General features: G+C 40.4%; 1 protein-coding gene across 1 annotated transcript; it reads right to left on the bottom strand.

The window, feature by feature from the left end:
* Window positions 1–2,779: 2,779 nt before the first annotated feature.
* On the bottom strand, window positions 2,780–19,613 carry CHMP4C (charged multivesicular body protein 4C). Its single transcript, XM_021550564.3, has 5 exons — window positions 19,279–19,613; window positions 12,149–12,326; window positions 10,801–10,915; window positions 8,130–8,238; window positions 2,780–5,961 (listed from the first exon to the last, which is right to left on the bottom strand). The coding sequence occupies exons 1-5, from the start codon at window positions 19,472–19,474 to the stop codon at window positions 5,897–5,899; spliced, it is 663 nt and encodes a 220-aa protein (XP_021406239.1). The 5' UTR covers window positions 19,475–19,613; the 3' UTR covers window positions 2,780–5,896.
* Window positions 19,614–19,859: the final 246 nt, after the last annotated feature.

Genomic DNA, 19,859 nt, shown 5'->3' with positions numbered 1-19,859 from the left:
AGAAGGTGTCAGTCCAGATAGAATTTCCTGTGCCAAATAAACCCTCTCCTTGGTAAAGTTACCTTTTAAGAGCCAAGTCCTCAATAAATCAAAGTGATTAATTTTACACATGAACATTAACAGCCTCAAAACCAGCAGCTGCAATACCTCCCTGTAGGCATGTCCCACATGCTCCCACCTAACCCAAAGTAGCACTGACATTACCTCACAATGACTGATGTGCTCTGAACCCTCACAGGGTCTGAGAGACAGACTTGACCAAGAAATCCCTCTTGCAATTCAGTGTCCTCAGTGTGTTCCAACGACATCCAGCTTGCAGCTGGTCACTGCAAGGCACAAATCACTAAGCCAGTATTAAACTTCTTGAAAATTTGTATTTTTAACAGATTTAAGCCTTTGAGGCTGGTCTTAGCTCTTTGCTCTGGCCTGAGTGTGTAGAGAGGGGGCTGCATGACCATCTGCTTCTGAGCTCCTGCATTAGTCCAGAGCAGGGAACGAAGCTGGGTGCCAAGGTGGCCATAGACAGGAGACGAGAAGAAAAGAGACAAAAGCCAGAGAAGCAGCCAAGAAGGTGGGTTAGTATTTAAAAGAGCATTTTAGCTCTGAACAAGTGGGTATTTGTGGGAGGACTCGGAGGAGTGGGAGAGTTTCACCCCTGATTTTGGAACAGCACTTCCAGGCAGGCCTTTTCCTCCAGCATGAGCAGTAAGACTGAAATCAGGTCCTGTGAGAAAACTGCAGCCTTTCCAGCCTGCTGGAGTTTCTTGCTGTATGCTGAACCCAGAGCTCCTCCTGGAGGTCTGCAGAGTCCCAGCCCTGGCGCTGATGGAGCTCACCACTGCTGCTGGGCAGCAGCCACACCGGGCACTCCAAAACCCTGTATACACACAGGGTACAGACAATATAGGTATGGGGTAATATAACAACCCTACACATACATCTGCAGTCCCAGCTGAGTTTCGTTTGTTCAGCATCTGCACCAAGGTCCCTTTAGTAAGCTGAGTACAAAAGTAAAGCTATCTGGATAGAGTGTATCTGAGCACTCACTTTACTCCTAAAATACAAGTTTAATTTTTTTGAGGAAATGGTGCTAAACTCAGGGTGGAGTTGTAAATCTTGTTTGAACCCATAAAACACTCCTTGCCCTATAAAACTTATATAGTGAAACTGATGTCACAACAATGGGAATGGGAGGTACTGACACGGGAGCAAGCCACCAGCTCAGAAAACTGGCCTACCACCTATTTGATTAAATTCAGGTCAAATCACAAATCCTCAACTCGCCTTTCAATCCTAGCCCTTTGAGAAAGTCAGCTGAAGGGTACCTACACTGCCCTGCTGCCCTGAAAACAGCCTGGGTAGCAGAGGCTGCTGAGACAGCACAGACTGTAAGGGGCTGCCTAATTGTCAAGCCCAAACTCCCCAGGATGGCATTTGCCCAAAGTTTATCTTGGTAAAGAGGAATTTGACACTCAGTTGTAGAAAACAGCAACCAGGAAATTATCAGAAGACTTCTAGTTGCAGGGGGAAAAGTCAGCTAGCATACATATAACCAAAATACAAAACCACAAGTGTAGTGTGCAGGACTACACACTACAAGGAGGGGAGCAGGGCAGCACAGAGGCCCATGTGACCTTGCCAGACACAGTCATCTCAGGTATACAAGGTTGTTCAGAAATTTCTAGGCACATATTAGCATTTCATAACTATATAATCTAGTTTGATCTGCAGATATTGATCCTAGGAGTGTAATCCAATGGTGACCAGGTAATTAATTACATGCTGATAACAAAACAAACCATTTAAACTATGATCAAGGTCACATAAAGCAGCTATATTTTTCCTACAATATTCACCTGACTCAATAGTGCTATGAAGGTGAGTCTTGCCACAGGCTCTGCAATGAGGACAGGTGTGAGAAAACATGACAGCTACCTGAAATTATACTACTAGTCATTCTCAAGATGAATTGCTAAATAATTTTTGAGACTAAATTTTTTTTCTAAAAAAATGACGTAATTAAAATAATATAAGCCCTACATCATGGAAGACAGTGAGATTTTCTAAATATTCCCCCTGCACACTCATCCTGTTCTTCTACCCCCCCTACAGCTTTAGACACAGACAAGTGCTCAAACCACAGCAATTCCTTGGCATTTTGTGACAAAGCCCTTAGGACTCACAAAGAGGAAAAGAGAAGCTGCCCCAGCAACTGCAACCTTTCCACAACAGATGGTGGTCCTAAACCACTGCTCCAGCATTTCATACATGCATGAAAATATGTGTGTGTACACTATAGGTGAGACACTATACACACACACAGACTTTAAACAGATTCTAGTAAGATTAATGAAAAAAATGCCTTTTGTATTTGTCGCACTTCAGTCTTGCCTATCGTATATTTTTCTTTTTCATTTTTAAAAGACCTGATCATTCTGCCTTTCAAATAAGGCCTGGAAAGTGAAAAACACTGAAACAATTTCAGAAACAATAATAAGATCTACAGGTCAGAGGGGAGGAGAGGGAGATATTTTGGATATATTAAATTAAAATAATTTCTTGAACAGTGGTTAAGTGTGAAGGAATGCAGCCCAAACACCACAGCTTACATTGGGCTGGGTTTTTTGTTGTTTTTTTTGTAAACCAAATCAACTTCAAAGAATTCTTGAATTCTAACTGGCTGCTGAAAGATTAATACAACAAAAAATGTTTAAAAATATTCTCACATCCTTTAAAAGAGCACTATATCCTAATGACAGTGTAAGGAGGGTACTTACAATTTTGCCTGATGGGAAAAGAAATTTAATAAAATCATGTAACACAAACATGACACCAAAATATTTATTTACAGTGTGTGTATATATATATATACATACATGAATTGGTTTTACTTTTATTTTCTTTATTTACTTTCTTTTCCCCTTTTTAAAAGTTATCCAGATTAAAAGTGTCTAAGCCTCTTATGAGAAACAAATAATCTCAGAATAAATAAACAACAAGAAAGGAAGTCAGTTATAGTACACCATCTGCTGCAACAGTCCTCCTGTAAAATATGTTCCAGTTAGCAGGGTACATTTACAATAACACATTGACACTATTCACTCTCAACTACTTACATACTAAACAAATACCATCTTGGCATGAAGAGAGGCATATGTTCAAATACAAAAGGGCCATTTGTCCCACTGTTATCCAAATTTACACAGGAAAGAGCCACTCCCTCAGCTGAATTAAATCCCTACAACCCCTTTTCCCTTGAAGAAAACTGTGGTCAAAAAAAAAACAACAAAACAAAAACCAAAAAAAATCACTCCAATTACGGAGGTCCATGGTGTATTTTCATTTCTGTGTATCACTACAGTGCTTCTGAGTATAATTTCACCAACCTCACATCCTGGCTTATGAACTGGTACATGAGTCTGTCTTTCAGGATCACCAGCTACTATACATAAGCTTTCAGAGCAGCTCACCTGAATATTCATTTTCATTTCCTCACCTTTCAAAAGTTTTGTTTTTAAAGTGCTTGGTCTGAACATTAATTAGCTGAAAACACCTGAAACTTCTTCAGGATCAACATTTGGCCAAAACACTGCTGGAGGGCAGCAGTCAAAGAAGATCTCTGCAGGATTATTTTGTCTCCAGTGAGGAGTGTTCACATGCAAAGTTCTTATTCAAAAACAGTAGGCCCCCATTTTCCAAAGCAGACTGAAAGTCATTTTAGTTTCAAAATAGAAGCTTAGAGACCCATTAGGTTGTAGAGCACTTTGAATATGCCAAGTGCTACCTACATAAGAGCTAAGCATTCTTAACTACTAATTCAACCAAGAACAGAGGCTGGAAGCCAGCTTTTCCAAACTAACTACGGGATTGTGTTGGCATGGCCTCATATTTAGAAATACCAGAAGTGTCCACAAAGACACTGCCAGCCTTGCACAGTCACACACCCAGTGTGTGCTGATATGTTCTGTACACAATTCCAATTCTGAGACCTGCATAAACTGCACACCTTGAACACAGGACTCAGCCAGAAGGATTAGCAAATGAGTATGAAATAACTTTGAATATTTTACTAAGTATTCTGCTTTCAGCTAGTATTCTCATGCTGAATTTCAGCAAGCATTAAAACCAAGTAGCATTTTGTTATATTTGGTTTCCTACTCTTTCAGAGTTCAAAATATATTTTTAAATTTAAGGCAGTTCTGTCCTCTTTTTTTTCCCTTCTGTTTTATTTTGTATTTAAAACAAAAATAATTCCAGATTTTCTCTACTCTGAACAAAAAGGCTTGATTCAACTCTCATACAGATACAATCCAAAAGCAATTTCTCCACAGAGAATGGAAGTCCTGAAAAAGTCAAACCCTCCAAAGGGTTTATACATTTTGGGTTACATCCATAGGGTTCAACTTGAAAGGCTCTGAGCAGACCATGTCTAGAAACACATTATATACTTAACCTAAAATCCACTAAGCTGAAGGCTATTGAAGCCTGTTGAAGCTGAACACCCAGCAAATCACAGGGTAAAGCCTGCAGGAGAAGAAGTCAGTCTTCTGTGGCTGAAGATCTACAGAAACCAAGTCCACCACTATTCCCCAGGTGGTTCAGTCATCACTAAATTTAAATTAATTTAAAAACAAGAAACCTAGATCAAGGACTCTGCTTCCTACACCCCTAGGAACTCCACACTGTTCTACTATTTTCTTGTGATTAACAGCAAGCTACTAGCATAGAGCTTAAGATTTATTTAATATTTTGTTAGTACAAAGCAGCCTATTTAATTTTTGGGTTGTATTTGAACAGCAATCTCTCCATATATGTAGTAGTTTAGCATTCAAGAGTGGCATTTTTTCCTTAGGCTAAAATGCTGTTGAACAGTAACATACCAACTTTACAAGTAACCCAGAATCAGCTTTTAACCAGGGTTTAAAAAGGTCTTGCAAATGCAACACACTGGTATCATTTCCATTCACAAACTGAGTAAGAGAAAAGAACCAGATGCTCAGAAATTAAAACTATTTTGAAATTGTGTAACTAAAAATGTGTTGCTAATTCCTTTGATGAGGACGAGCATTGTCATACAAAGTAAAGACTCATCCTAGAAAGAGACAAGGTAGTGGAGGAGAAAACAGCAAGGTCAAATCTCTTCTGGAGATTTGACAGGCTTAATGAAAATCAGTAGTGTTTGGCAGGAATCTGTAACAATCTAGACATTTTGCTTTCCTTGATCACTGTAATTCTGTAACCTAGTCAGAAATAATCCAAAATACAATGCAACTTGACCTATAGGAGTGCATGGGACATTTTGGCCAATTAAAACAAATAACACATCCCACTTCAATAAGCCTACAGAAGAGCTTCCTCTTAATATCTAGGACACCATAAGTTGCTCCAGGAAGACTGTTTGAATCTTCATGTCTAACTGAATAGTTATTAGTACTCCAGCTCAAAGAACTTGCAAGTGAGGACATGTACTAAACTCTTTTGCTAATATTCAAACAGTCTGAACCAAATAACCCTCTAGTTATAGGGCCCTTACTAAACTTTCTAATTTCAAAAATGAATCCTGCTTTGAGCATAAGTGAGGCACATGGGTTTTACAAACCAACAGACATGGTAAGATAGTACCTATTAAAAACTGATACTAATAATAAAACAAATCTCTTGACGAGGCTGAAAAAAAATTATGCCTGAAGGTTTAGGCAACTATTTAACTCCTTTGTTTGCTGGTTTTTCAGCTAGTTTTGAAATATGGGAGTAACACTAGTTTAAGCAATATGTGCCATAAAAAATCCCAGCCTGTATGAAATGCAACCACAGTAAATCAGTGTGGTTATAAAACAGCAGTGCAGCTCCTTACATTCTGCACTACAATGTTTGATGTTACAAAAAGACCATCCTCTTATGAAGCCCAGGCAGCCAGTTTCTTCATTTCATCTTCATCTTCTGCTCTTTTCCTGGTCGATGCTGTAGATAAAGAGACAATAACCATCAACTAGTGTAACAGTCAGAACCATTCTATCTGTTAGTATGAGGACTTCTATAGTTCTATAGACCAATTTACTGAGTAGCAAGCTGAACATGAGTAATGCAGGAATGAAGCTCATAAGAGTTGTGGCTATTCTGCCCAATCATTATTTCCTGTAAAACCCTCAAGTTCACAATATAGGTCTGACATCATTCCTACTGAAAGACTCACACAGAAAAAAACATTTAATTTCTAAAGGTTGTCACAGCCAGAAAAGGCCCACAAGAATGTTGTCAGTTCTCTCACCACCATGTAAACGAACAAAAGTGACCTATCCTGGCCAGCTGCACATCCTGCTACCTTTCCAAATAGTGCTGAGAGGATCTGCACATGCAAGTCTCTGGATGAACTCACTCCATTTTAACAGGTGGTGTCATTTATTAAACAGAGAAAGATATTCCTTAACTTGCTTTGCTCAGGTGACATCAGTTAACTGCTGTGTTCACTGCAACAGAAATTCCCAGCTCTGTATCAGGTACCACACACACTTTGTACCCAAATCTCCTATCACACATCACCTGCATTCACTAAACCAAAACCTCACCCTAATTGTCCTCATTTGCTGACCTGCAGACTAGAGGCCCAAAAGCCAAGGCTCAGCCTCCTCCATCTGTGGGCTGTGAACACCAGGACTGGCATCTCTGCAGCCACCAGTGGAACACTTATTGAGTCCGACACCTGCATGCACCTTCACAGCAGCCAGACTGCTCCCACCTGAGTTAGCTGCAGGGCCAGGGGCCACTGTCTAGAGGGGAACTCCACTACCACTCCAGGGACTAAGGAAAAGCACATGGGGGGCCACAGCTGCACTCCCTCCTCTGCAAGTGTCACAGGTTCACTGCATGACTGGGGAATGTCACTATGCCTCGCTTCATTGGCAGTTTCCTCATCTTCAAATTAGGAGGGCAACATGCATCTCCAATCAGAAGCATCATAGATCCATCAACTGGTCTAATTTTGCTGTTGCTGTGTGACAGTAAGCAGAGAGTTTCAGAAAACATAAGCTAGTTTTTCACAGCCTTGAACTATATAATTGTAAACAGCTAATCTTGCCTGAAACAACCATACAGGTGGATGTAGAAAATTAAAATAGTGAGAAGCACATGGATATGGTCTGGGTTTAATAAAAATGTCAACTGGCACAGCTGGATCTGGATTGGGAAGACAATGCATGAACAAATCATAAATGGCCACACTGGATTTTCACGGCTTTTCTAAATCCTTTTTTTTTTTTTTTAACTAGCTGTTCTGCAATTGAGTTCAGTAGATGAAGCCACAGTCTCAGCTTGAACATTTTAAACTGCTTCTCAGGATTTAAGTGTCATCTGCCAAAACACATATCATAGGATCTAAGCTGAGCTGGTCTAGGTAACCTGTTCTGTAGCAGAAACCATAAACCACCTGAGTCACATGTGTACTGTCCTTACCATCAAGTGTTTATAATCTTTTACTAATTTCAGTAGACAGCAAGTCTTTAAACTGACAGTGAAAAGTGTATTAAAAGTTGACTGCCTCTGGCTGAATTCAAAATGAACAGGGCAGAATTATAGAAAAATAAAACTACAGCTTAATACCAGAAATAAGCCTATTCAGTACAAAGAAAGCAAAGGAACGAACATATGTCTTTAAATATGTACTTCCCAATGCCTCCTTCATTTCTAATTAAAATACCAGCGGAAGATATCAAACCACTACGCCTGCAAAACTGGATTTTTATGACGTAAACATTTGGAATCTAGGTCAGGCTCTAACTGAAAGAGACTAAGGATTTAATTGCCAAAAAGAAGAAAAAAAAAAAGGCAAAAAAGATCATTCCTCAATGATCTTACTACATTTCAGTAGATTCATCAGTGTATGTGCAAGGTCAGGTTCCCCGAGTTTGTCACCCCAAATCTACAGAGAATTTGGTCCTAAATGCTTTCACTGAGCAAAATGAAATCCCACTCTGCTTCTTCTGTTAAGCAGATACAAAAACAGGAAAAGGAATTTATAACATTTTAAAAGTTATAACAGAGTTAAATTCATATCTGAAACCCTCTCTTCCTCTCCCCCTTCTCACAGTATGGCTTAATCATGAGAAATGTAAAATAGCAATCAGGCATTTTACCAGGACGAGAAGGCAACGATGTGGATGGAACACTTGGCAATGTGACATCTCTCATTCCCTTGTTCAGTTCTTCTTGCTCCAGTTCTTCCAATTCTGCCATCAACTCATCCTAAATTCAAGGAAAACATTACTTACAAATTCTGTCAGTGGTTACATGCAAGGGCACATTTAACCACTGTGAAGCAAACTACTTCTGAAAAAACAGTTTACACCTGAAAGGACATATCAAGAAACAGCATATTAAATGTGCAATTTTACTAAGTATGGGCAGTTAAGTAAACATTAATTGAACACTGAAAATAGGACAATGAGAGTTAGAAACAGGACAAGAAATAAACCTAAAAACAAAACTAACAGCAGTACAGTTCATGCCAAAAAGGCAAATATGGGAGTAAAATGCCTCTCTGCTGTCCTCAGGTTTGTTCTTCCAGATCTAGAGCCTGTATTCTTCAATGGATTCAAACTTTAATGTGCCATTTCTCCCATTTTATAACACCTTCCACTGGTTATACGGCAGACTGTCATTAAACACTGTTCTTCAGCTCTATCACATAAGTCCAGGATTATATGTGATTTCAAAGCAGGACTGGAATCAAAACTGTCCTCCTGGGTCCTGTTATTCACTCTTGAAACATGCTGCACTCATGGGCTTTTAGGTGCAGAGGCTGATTTGGACAGATGATCTAATCCACTTGTACAATGCTAAAAATAAAAAGGCTGTATGCTTTTTAAAAAAGCAAGGAACTTATTCCTCAGCTGAAGTTTCCCAAAGAAAGGAAGCTATATGGTACATGTATGTGAAGAAATGGACCTCTGCCACATTGATAAAATCATTTAAAAGAAACAATGGGCAAAAACAACTAGAGAGGGGAGGGGTAAGTGTCAAAGAAGTTGCAACATAAGAACTATTAGGTACTGAAATGGGCTTTGCCTACACATTTATACTTTGTTTATCACCAATGTAGAAGTTAAAATGACAGTTGCATAGCCACCACAGGACTTTATGCCTGAATTTACTTTCTCATGGTTTTATAATTTAAGGCAAACATACACTGTGACCACCCAGGGAGAAGAAACTCTTATGTTTCTGTGCCCATCTGGAGCACAAGAAATCACATGCTTCCATGGTCTCCTTACAGCCACGGGACACATGTGAAGAGAAAATGCATCCAAATGCATGGAAAAAACATCCTTCAAAAAAAAAAAAATCAATTAAACATTATCCTTCAACACTAACCACCTTATATCCCAGCAATTAAGTCATTGATTCTAGCACACTCAAGTTGCAGTAGCCTGCAAACCAGGTTTCCCAGTTACTGCCAAGTGCTCTGAGTATTAGGCTCCCATGCAAAAGCTGGTACAACGATGTTCCAAGTGACAGGGGCTTATTTCCCAAACAGGAACAATGCACATCAGCTTCAACTGGTATCCCTTAGAAACTTCCAGGTCAATCTACAACATACTTACTAAGCCTAGACTCCAAAAAGTTAAGCACTGTTGAAAAGCAAGACACTGTACAGCTGTTTGGGGTGGCAGGATGCTTTTCAAGTGTTTGAAGCGCAGGCCAAATCCCATTCCTTGTGCCAGTAATGCCTAAATGTTTCTTGGAAAATTTACATTCAAAGGGGAAATACAGGAAAACAGGTAATGGGAACAAAATACAAAGATTCTTTACTATTTTCAACAAATTAGAGCTATTGAATGAAACTACTTCTTCCTCCCAATCAAGTCAATATGTGCAATATAGCATTTATATCTTTCTTTTTTGTCCATTTGGGAATATAAGAACAAATTAGTTGGGAATACAGTGAACAGTTTGAGTATTCAAGACTTTCTTCAAATGATTCTTAGTGCTTGGCCATTTTGAAACAAAACTGAAAAACAAGACAAAAGTGGTTGTGATATTGAGCTTGACATCCATCTCTGCATTCCAGAAATTACAAGAATTTTGAGTAACCTTGACCCTTGAGTCCTCAACCATGGTTGGATCAGAAATAATTTATATCCTGTTTAGATGTACAAAATCAAATCTGGGGGCATTGGATGAAAGCTACTGCAACAATTTTTGAGAAGGTCCTAAATGCCTTGTGGGGGTTTCAGAAGAAAAGAGCTTTAGAATGAAACCTTATTGACTCCAACAGGTATTACTTCTACCTATCAGATCTACTTTTGTGGTCTGGGCAATAGGGAAAGGACCTGCACCAAAAATGACCTTAAAAAATGGTTTAAATATTCAGAATTATGAACAGTAGCCTGTCCATGACATAGAGACATGCACTTAAGTCAAATGGATGTCTATTTGGAGCAACAAAAAAATTATATGTTTCAGTGTCCACTTGGAGTAGTACAAATTACATGTTTTAGTGACCTTTTTCCGAGGCTCAAATGAGAACAATAACTACAGGAGTGCAGTTAAAAATGCTTTTCTTAAAATTGATACAAAAAATAAAAATATTTTTTATATTTTTGTATTTACAGATTTTTATTTAGTACATTATATATTTTATATATAATGGCTTTATTTAATTTTTATATTTATAATACAATTCTACAACTTTCCTAGATAGAGTGAGCTAGAACCAAGGAATTTCACATTCACACTTCTTGAGAAACAAACCACTGCACAGCAAAATAACTATGGAGTTAAAACTCACAGGCCTGAAGTACTAACCTCGTCAAACTCATCACCAAAGGTGGCTCGGTTTGAGATAGCGTCTGAAATTTCCTGGGCAACATCTTGCTGTTCAGTGATATCTTGCATCAAATCATCAATTTTGTTCAAATCCCTGGAAAGGTAACATAAAAATATTTTTTTAAAGGATGTATCAATCAAATCCTACAGAACACACTCACTTTAACAGACTCTGTTTTCTTTTTATGCCCATGACTCTATAAAAAGCAGAATTCACAGGGAGTAATTTTCCTCACCTACACCCAGCCCAGCTACTTCCATGTCAGGATTATAACAAAAATCAAACTGCAGCAGAGTGTCTCTCTCTCTGTGCTCCTCATACCTCTGCCAGCCAGTCACAGCCCATGGGCAGTTCCCCAAGGTCAGCATCTTTGCAGGCCTTTTGGTACTTAAAGGGGCTTTATAAGAAAGATGGGGATAAACATTTACATGGCTTGTTGTGGAGGGCAGAGGATAACAGCTTTAATCCAAAAGAGGGTCAATTTAGATTTGATTCAAGGAAGAAGCTTTTTACAATGAGGGTGGTGAAGCACCAGCACAGGTTGCCCAGAAATGGTATCTATCCCATCTCTAGAAACACCCAAGGTCAGGTTGGATGGACTCTGAGCAACCTGATCTGGTTGAAGATATTCCTATTCACTGCAGGGTGTTTGAACAGGATTATCTTTAAATGTCCCCTTGAACCCAAACTATTCTATGATTTTATGGATCTTTTCTTATGTTAAGGTTTCATCAGAACTGGGGAGAACTTAACAGAATTGTACCCCATTTAAAGGTTTCCCCTTATTGTTAACTTCGTTATTGTTTCAGTTCCTGTTTATTTCTCCCAGAACAACCCTTCTGATTTAACTCTGTTTATTCAGGCAGAAAAACACCCTTTGAAACAATATAGGACATATGAAAAAAAAAAAGTAATTTTTTTTTTTTGGGGGGGGGGGGGGGCGGTGGGTTGGGAAAGGGAGTGCATTTAATCAGGACTTTCAATCCCACAGTCCAGTTTATGGATTCTGAAGAAAAGAGTGCACCTAATTTCTATGACTAGATTTTCTTCTAGACAAACCAAGGGCAGAGGCCACTCTCCACTGCCAAGACGGACTGAAAAAAACAGATCTCACCAGTTAAGTGAGCTTCCTTCTAGATTTATTGTTAGGAAAAGATATTTTTCTGCCAAATATAACACTATATAACACTAATAGCATTCCTGACATTCAGTGCTCAAACCAAAAATGAAGTCAAAACTATCTAACTTGATACAACAGTCTATAGTAATGGAATAATTTGAAAGTGGTTAGTAAGTTCAACTTGGAAGCTACTAGGAAACACTTACATATTTTCATGTACTTTTTTCATAGCTTGTGCAGCATAACCCATATTCTTGAGCACTTCTGTGTTGGTGTGGGAATTTTCCAATGCCTCTCTCTGGAACTCAATGGTTGAAAGTGTCCCATCAATTTGATTCAACTGTTTCTCATATCTCTTTTTTCTCTTCAGTGCTTGTAAGGCAGCTGGAATTAGAAAAGGCAAAGTGCATTGTGTGTTTTCATAGAAAATGCAAGGACAAGTAGTTCAGCACCAAGCTGACCTGCAGAATTTATAATTCTCACCCTCCTACCTTACTATGAGGGAGACAAACTTTGAGCACACCAGATCGGCAGCCTGTTAATCACCAACAGGCTGTTGCATGAACATGCTGGGAAGCCTCTTTTAGATTAACTCCTCCTAGCACCACAAGGAAAAGAAGCTTCTTCCTCCACTGTGGGAGATCTTGAACTCCATCCTGTGCACACAGGCAAAGCAGGGAAGATGGAAGGAAAAAGAAAAACATCAGAGAGAAGTCAGAAGGGAGGAACCAGAAGAGAGAATAAAAGAATAAGCTGCAAAACGTAAGTAAAACCTAAGGAAGCCAGTGTAAGAACTGTCATGATAACCACAACTCCATCAATGGCACTTTCTAAACTTTGTCTCAGCAGCAGTAATTGTGAAGTGCAATGGAGGGCCTAAATGGCCCAGCTAGGCAGATGGGTTAAGACAGAGAAGGATTTGCATTTCTCCAGCTTTTAGCTCATCCATTCTTAACAATCACTTAGGAACATGATCTTTAAATCTTAGAATTTAAAAACATAAATAACTTTGTAGACACAGACACAGTCAAATTCAGCTACACCCCATTATCTTTGTAAATTAGTTGAGATTAGTTTTTTATAATCATTAAATTATGAGCAGCGTACTCTGCCCAGAGTAAATCATTACCAGAATAAACGCACGCATGACAAGCATGAGGAGAAGAGAACTTTCTCTTGGCCTCAGGGTGTGGACACACACAATTTTGCCACAAGCATTTCCTGATAACAGTCCTTTCCAAACTACATATGCCAGGCTAAAAAACCAAACAAAACAAGAGACTGAGTTAACCCATTGTTTGGTTTCTTTCAATGCTATTAGCACCCCCATTCCTTCCCTTGTCTCCTACATTTAATCTTTAAAAAGATTCAGAACCTACAAGCCCCTGTGGCCTCCCCAAACTCAACCAACAGCAGCAGCTACTGCTACTATCCTGTTAAAATTACCCACACACAGTAACACTGAACCTTGACACTGGGGTACACAACTTTTCAAATGAAATTAGGATTCCCCCAAGGAGGGCACAAAGAGTTATGGTGCGTAACAGCATGCTAAAAATATTAATGCTTTGTTGACAAATGCTTGAATCAACATGATCAAAATTGTTCATCATGAGCTGTACAAGGACAGGCATTCACACAGGCTAAGATGCCTTCCACCACCGGGAGTGAGATGTTTCAGGACAGCAAACCACAATCCCAACAGATTAATCACAACATTCAAATCCAAGATTTTCCAAGGTTTTGGGGGATGGTTCAAAGATCATGCATATTCTGAAGTTGTGCAAACACCAGATGATGTCATGCAAATGGCAAATATAAGAACTGTAAAATTCTCACTGGCAATTCTAAAATACTTTATTTTTATTTAATCCCAAACAATGCTTACCTACTTATTATTTCCTTACTTATTTATGCTTAGTATTGGTAGAATTAAGACACCAGCCACTTCCTTTCTTAGCTTCCACTGGATCAAATTTGATCCTGGATTCTTAGGTTAGGAAGCTAGAAGTTCCAGACAAAGGTAACAGTCTGAAACTGCATAACAACAGCTGGGCCAGAGAGGACTCTGAGGCCCTGTGGACTGAGGAGTGCTCAGCTGGAGCAAGCACCTACCATGGGGCAGACTTTCTAGTCAGTGCTCTTCAGAAATGGGACTCTGCAATGGTGCTGTTATTGTTGGCTGCTCACAAAGAAAATGGATTTCCTCAGTTAAACACAAAGCAGTTGTTTTCAAAATCCTGAAGATCATTTCATTAAACCACACCCAAATCAAGAAAACACAAGAGAAACTAAACTCTCTGCGACTTCAGCTATTCATAAGTAGCTTTTCCTAATTAATGTGGTACAAGATATTATCTTCCTTCTCTTTAGTTTTACCAGTCACTTACAGGATAAAGCAGTCCATAGGAAATAAATTCATACTCCTTCCTTATCAACCAAAGCATTATAAATTCTCAACCACACTATATGATTTTCCTGACTTGTGCTAAATGAATGCCCTTTATTGCAGAGTATTTTGCTACAGGAGCTCCTATCACTAATTTATGAGAATTTCCTTGTTATTTGAAACCTATTTTCCTGTGTTTTACAAAGTACCTAGAATTTTGGTGCTTTTCCACTGCATATTACAAGCATTTTTAAATTTGTGTGCAAGTCTTACAGGACTGAAATGCTTCTGCTTTATAATGCTATCACATTGTAATTACCAAAGAAGAGAAGGAAGTATCTATTAAAATATAATTAAAATATAAAAATATAATTAAATAGAGCAGAAAAGGCAAACTCATTTCACTGAAGGTCTAAGAATGGCACTGAGAAATGGTGCTCCCCATTCCAAAGATCTCAAAGAAGGAAGACAGACTGGGGAGGATGAGTTTGAGCAGAGGTAGAGTCTGAGGAAGCAAGTGTAATTAACACCAATTCATTCAGGAAGAGGTGGAGGGCTTGTCCAGGAAAAAAACACAAAAGCAGTCTCATGCACTTTTTCTTTCGTGCTCCAAAAAAGCCAATGCAACTCTTGAAATTTTAAATGTCAGCACTTGGCTGGGCTTTAGTACATTTCCTGTACTCCTGAATCCAGTAAGCAGGATACAGCTCATAGACTAGGAACCACTGCTTTTAATATGAGTTTTTATTTTATAGTCATAAGGTGTCTGGAACAAAAGAAGACTATGTCAGTTTAAGTTTGCATATTAATGAACTCCTTTTATACAGAAGGGCACTTTTCCAATATTACTACAATGCTGACACTTTAGTAAGGAAGCATTAATGGCCACCCTGGCAATAAGAATCCTGGTCACACTGAATATCCAGATTTCAAAAGGAAAAGCAGAAGTAATTGCATAGCTGTGCACCCTTCTCATGGTTTCATGACAGATCAGACTGAAAAGTAACAGTGCAGTAATACCACCTTTACCAGTCAAGCCTACTGCCAACACCCATCAGTACAGAAAGCACCAACGATGTCATAAAAATAAAACAGTTGTCTAATAATCCTTATAATGATGAAACTACTAAAGTAGGAAAAGAGTGTTTCTTCTGATGATGCAACATGATTGTGAAAATACCAGGTCTCATTCTTGGATACAGCTCACAAAACTCCACTTCAGGCCTGCAAGGGATTCATGGATTGCAGCTTCTGATCTCCCTCACTCCAGGGACAACAGAGGGCAATGCTGCAGAGGCCATAAAAATCATAGGACCCTAATTAGGCTCACTGTCAGCACTCACAGTCCTTAAAGCCTTGTGGAGGAAGCCACATGCAGCTACAGCTGGGACACTAAATCAAGAATAATAATGACCTGGACCAGTTATAAGTATTCCAGTTCACAGCAAGACACTTGAAATGTGATCATGAAAGTCAGAGAACAATCACTGCAACTCACAGAGCAAAGACACACCAAGGGCTTTTCTTTCCCAACCTGTCCCACAGCCTGCTGCAGGCGTGACTGCCCTGTCCATCATAACACACAACTACCACATCATTGTTTGGCTTCCACAGCCTCCTGGTTACACCCAACTCACTGAAAAGGAATGCTACAGGGCTACATGTGCCCTGCCCAAATGTAACACACGTTTAGCAGCATCTACTTGTGAAACCCTCCCTGTTTTTCCCACTTTCTTCATAGGTTTTGTCCTCAGTTGTACTATGTGGTTCTTTATAGTTAAGATTTAATCCTATTCTGGATGGCTTAACTTTATTGTTTTTATTAAGTTTTTTTATATTTTTTAGGATCTGTCAAGGACATTGGGCTGAAACAACACACATTCATGCTATTTTCACAATTACAGGCATGCTTCAGAAAGCACATTTCCTTTTAAACAAAGTTCTCAAATATTCAGTATCACTTCTTGTTCTTTATATTTTCTTCTATGTTCATTAAAATAATGGATAAGAAAAGCCAACATGTAGATGGAGTTGGCAGCTATGCACTGGCTTATACTGAGAAACCCTCAAAAAGTACAGCAAGAGATTTTAAGAGTTTGTTCCTGGAGTGGAGAGACATTAGAATTCGGTGCTAACCGTAAAAAAAATATTGCTTCTCATGACAAAACCTCTTCAGGAGGAATTTCAGCAAACAAAAAACCTTGAAGTGGTCTAGCTACAATCGGATACTAATGGGGAATGCTGGAAATGCATCCCATCAAAAGTATAGGTAATTTCAGATTAGGTACAGAAACTGCAGAGATACTCCATAAAGGAAAAGCCAGGACAATTTCAATGATGTTTCACATCTATGGCATAGCTAATGCATTACAGCTTTTAAATCAAGTTAAGCCTACTGATGTCACATGAAACCTGTTCAAGAGTCATATGAAGTCACGAGAAATTGCTGGTGCTTGAATCTGCTCTCTCTTGTGTTGGTGCAACTGACTCAGACTCATGCACCTAAAAATCAAGTGAGATCATGCTAATTTGTTGCATTTTCTATCCCTAGCTACATCTTGCTCCAGCTGCTGATAGCTCCATTTTAGTTTCCATAGGCCTCTATACAGATGCAGTGAAGAAAAAAGAACCTACATTGAAAATAAGCAGTGACATCCCACCAAAACACTCACTTCAACAAGGCAGTGTAGATTAAAACCTTTATTCTCTCATTTGTATGTATGTTTACATAATGCTACAATAGATGGTGGTTAGCACATATTTTCTCTGAGCTATACAGTACTACACACTAGCTAATATGATGTCAATGTAAATCAACAGTAATTAAACTGTAAAGCAATTGACACATCAAATGAAGCCATTATTGGGGATTTAAGTTCACTAACTATCCTGCTAAATTTAAGCACTTTGGCAGAGCAAGGTTATATTTTAAACAATGTATGGTTCATATTGTTTCTCTCCTGACTGTACTTAGGTTATCCCATTTTGGTTTTAGAACCATTTCTGGCATGAATAAGAACTGCCCCACTGCAGTTTTAGCCCTACTCTTGCCTCTTTACTGTTTTAAACTGTTCCTCCCTAAGCAAATGACAAAATAAAAGGCAGTTGTTTTTAACCACAATCAGCTCAACACTACAGTTTGCAATACGACTTCATGAACAATTTAATACATAAAAAACTAGGGCAACTGCATATTGAGCACTGCAGTGGAAGCAACAATCTGGGAGAAAAACTTCAGATATCAAATGCTACATGCCTGAAGGAAAAGGCCAACATACACCTGAAACCACCATCAATCCGCTGAGTTAAAGATGAAGCAGATCTACCTTTTTCCAACAAATTCTCATTCCTGTCTGTGCCCCCCTCTCTCTCTTTCACAGGTTCACAAGCACTCATGTAGCTACCAGGTCAACTGGATAAGTGGAACTTAAACCGTCCTGGGTAAAAAGAATAACCCAGGCAAAGAAAACCATAATATTTAAAAATATCCAGCTTTCTTAAACACATCCTTCAGGGAACTCTGCTAAGGGAAAGAAAGGGAGCAGCATAAGGGCAGGAGCGAGGCAGGAAATGCTTCTTTCTGCAAATGTGCCATCTTATAATTCAGGTTTGGGATGAAGTTTCAGAACAGCATGTCTGGATTTAACCAGGAATTGCTACAGTCATGGGAACCAACCTATTTGCTTGTACCAGCCCTGCAGCTCAGGCTTTTCCACAATTAATTCAGTCCCAAGAGCTACCTGGTCACTTTGTTCCATAGCAAATTAGCTTCCAGGTGGATCACCTTCCTGAACTAGCTCACTGTGACAGTACAGAGGTGCCAGTACCTAGACAAGGGACCAAGAGACACTCCAGCTGAAGCCAGGGGAATAGAAAGTGTGAGACTGGGACAATTGTGACAGACCCCATCTTCTTGAGCACCTGTCACAGTTGAGCACTCAACTGAGTTTAGTCCCTCAACTGTGCCCTCAAATCTGTCCCATCTTGACCCACAATTTTAAATCAATTTTAACTAAAAGTTAGTTTAGTTAAACTGCCTTTTGCTAATAATTATTAAATGCTAAAGCATTACAAATACATTAGAGGGCAGGACACCTCTAACACAAGTTTGAAGTTACAAGGCATTATTTTATAAATTACTGAGTAACAGAACAAGCAGGCAAAAGACCTACTTTCTTGTCACATTACAAATCTTTAATTCAAAATATCCTTCTTCTGTTATTAAGCATTTAAATTAAAATACAGCTCAGGCAAACAGGCCTCTATGTGACTTCAGGAAATAATTAACTTGTTTCTCTGAGGCCAGTATATCCCCAAGACACTGACTACCATCATTTGCTTCCCAGTCGTGACAACATCAGTATACATAGAAGCCAGACCTTAGCATCCTCTCCTTTGTAGCTAACAGCAGTCACAAAAGCTCTGAGCTATCATTCTTTTTTCGGTTTCACATATACTTCTTACATTATTTGGACAAATCATTGCATCACTGTGTTGCTCAGTTGTCAGCAATGGGGATAATGTGCACTGATTTGTGAATATACAGGAGATCCGCACATCCTTCATCTCGTTCGCACCTGCCCAGCCAATGCTGAGCCCCCAAACAGCAGCAGCACTTTGCCCTCCAGCCAGTGTATCCAGCCAGTACCTGCATCGACGGTGGTGCAAAGCACGAACAGGAGAATCGCACAGGAAACCAGACAGCAAATTTGTGAGGAGTAACAATTTCCCATCCCACTAGATGAATCCACAGTTCATTAAACACTAGTGGATGCCAAAACCACCATCCCGCCTCGCGTGCGGTGATACTCGCTCGCAGCCCACAGCCGAGCACTGCACACCTGCGGGGCCAGGGGACCCGGCCCAGCCTCAGCCCGGCGAGACCCGAGCGCCCCTGGTACCCAGGGCGCTCCGGGCTTTAATCGCGCGGGCCCGGCCCGCACTCACCCCGCTTGTTCCTGGTGCCGTGCTGCCGCGCTACCGCCAGCTCCCGCTCGATCCGCGTCTCCAGGTACTCCTGCTTCTTGCTGAGCATCTCCTCCGTCTCTCGCAGCCGGGCCAGCGCCTCCTGCGGCGAGGGACCCCCGCGGCCCTTGGAGGCGGCCGAGCCGCCCCCCTTGAAGAACTTGGAGATCTTGCTCATGGCGGCGATCCCAGCTCGGCGCCCGCCGACAGAAAGGTCTGGCGAGCCGGTCCTCAGGAGCCTCCCCGCCCGGCACACGCCGCGGCAGCACTTCCTGAGCCACGGGCGGCGGCGGCGCACCTGGCGGCGGGGCGGGCCGGGGGCGGCTCCGCGGCGGCCGAGCTCCGCTCCCTCAGCCAGCGCCGGGCAGCGGGGGAGCAGCCGGCGAGCTCCGCGGGGCGGCCGCAGCGTCCCGGGCCGGGCCGGCGCTTTTTCCCGTCACAGAATCTCAGAACGCACAGTGGGTCATCCCAGAGCACATGGCACAGGATTGCATCCAGGCGGCTCAGTATCTCTCAGAGGGAGAGACTGCGCAACCTCTTCCATTGCGTGGTCACTCACACAA

This window comes from Lonchura striata, chromosome 2 (genome assembly GCF_050655825.1).
Source record: "Lonchura striata isolate lonStrDom1 chromosome 2, ASM5065582v1, whole genome shotgun sequence".
Taxonomy (NCBI): domain Eukaryota; kingdom Metazoa; phylum Chordata; class Aves; order Passeriformes; family Estrildidae; genus Lonchura; species Lonchura striata.
The sequence above is the reverse complement of the archived record's forward strand: the minus strand, read 5'-3'. Positions and strand labels throughout refer to the sequence as shown.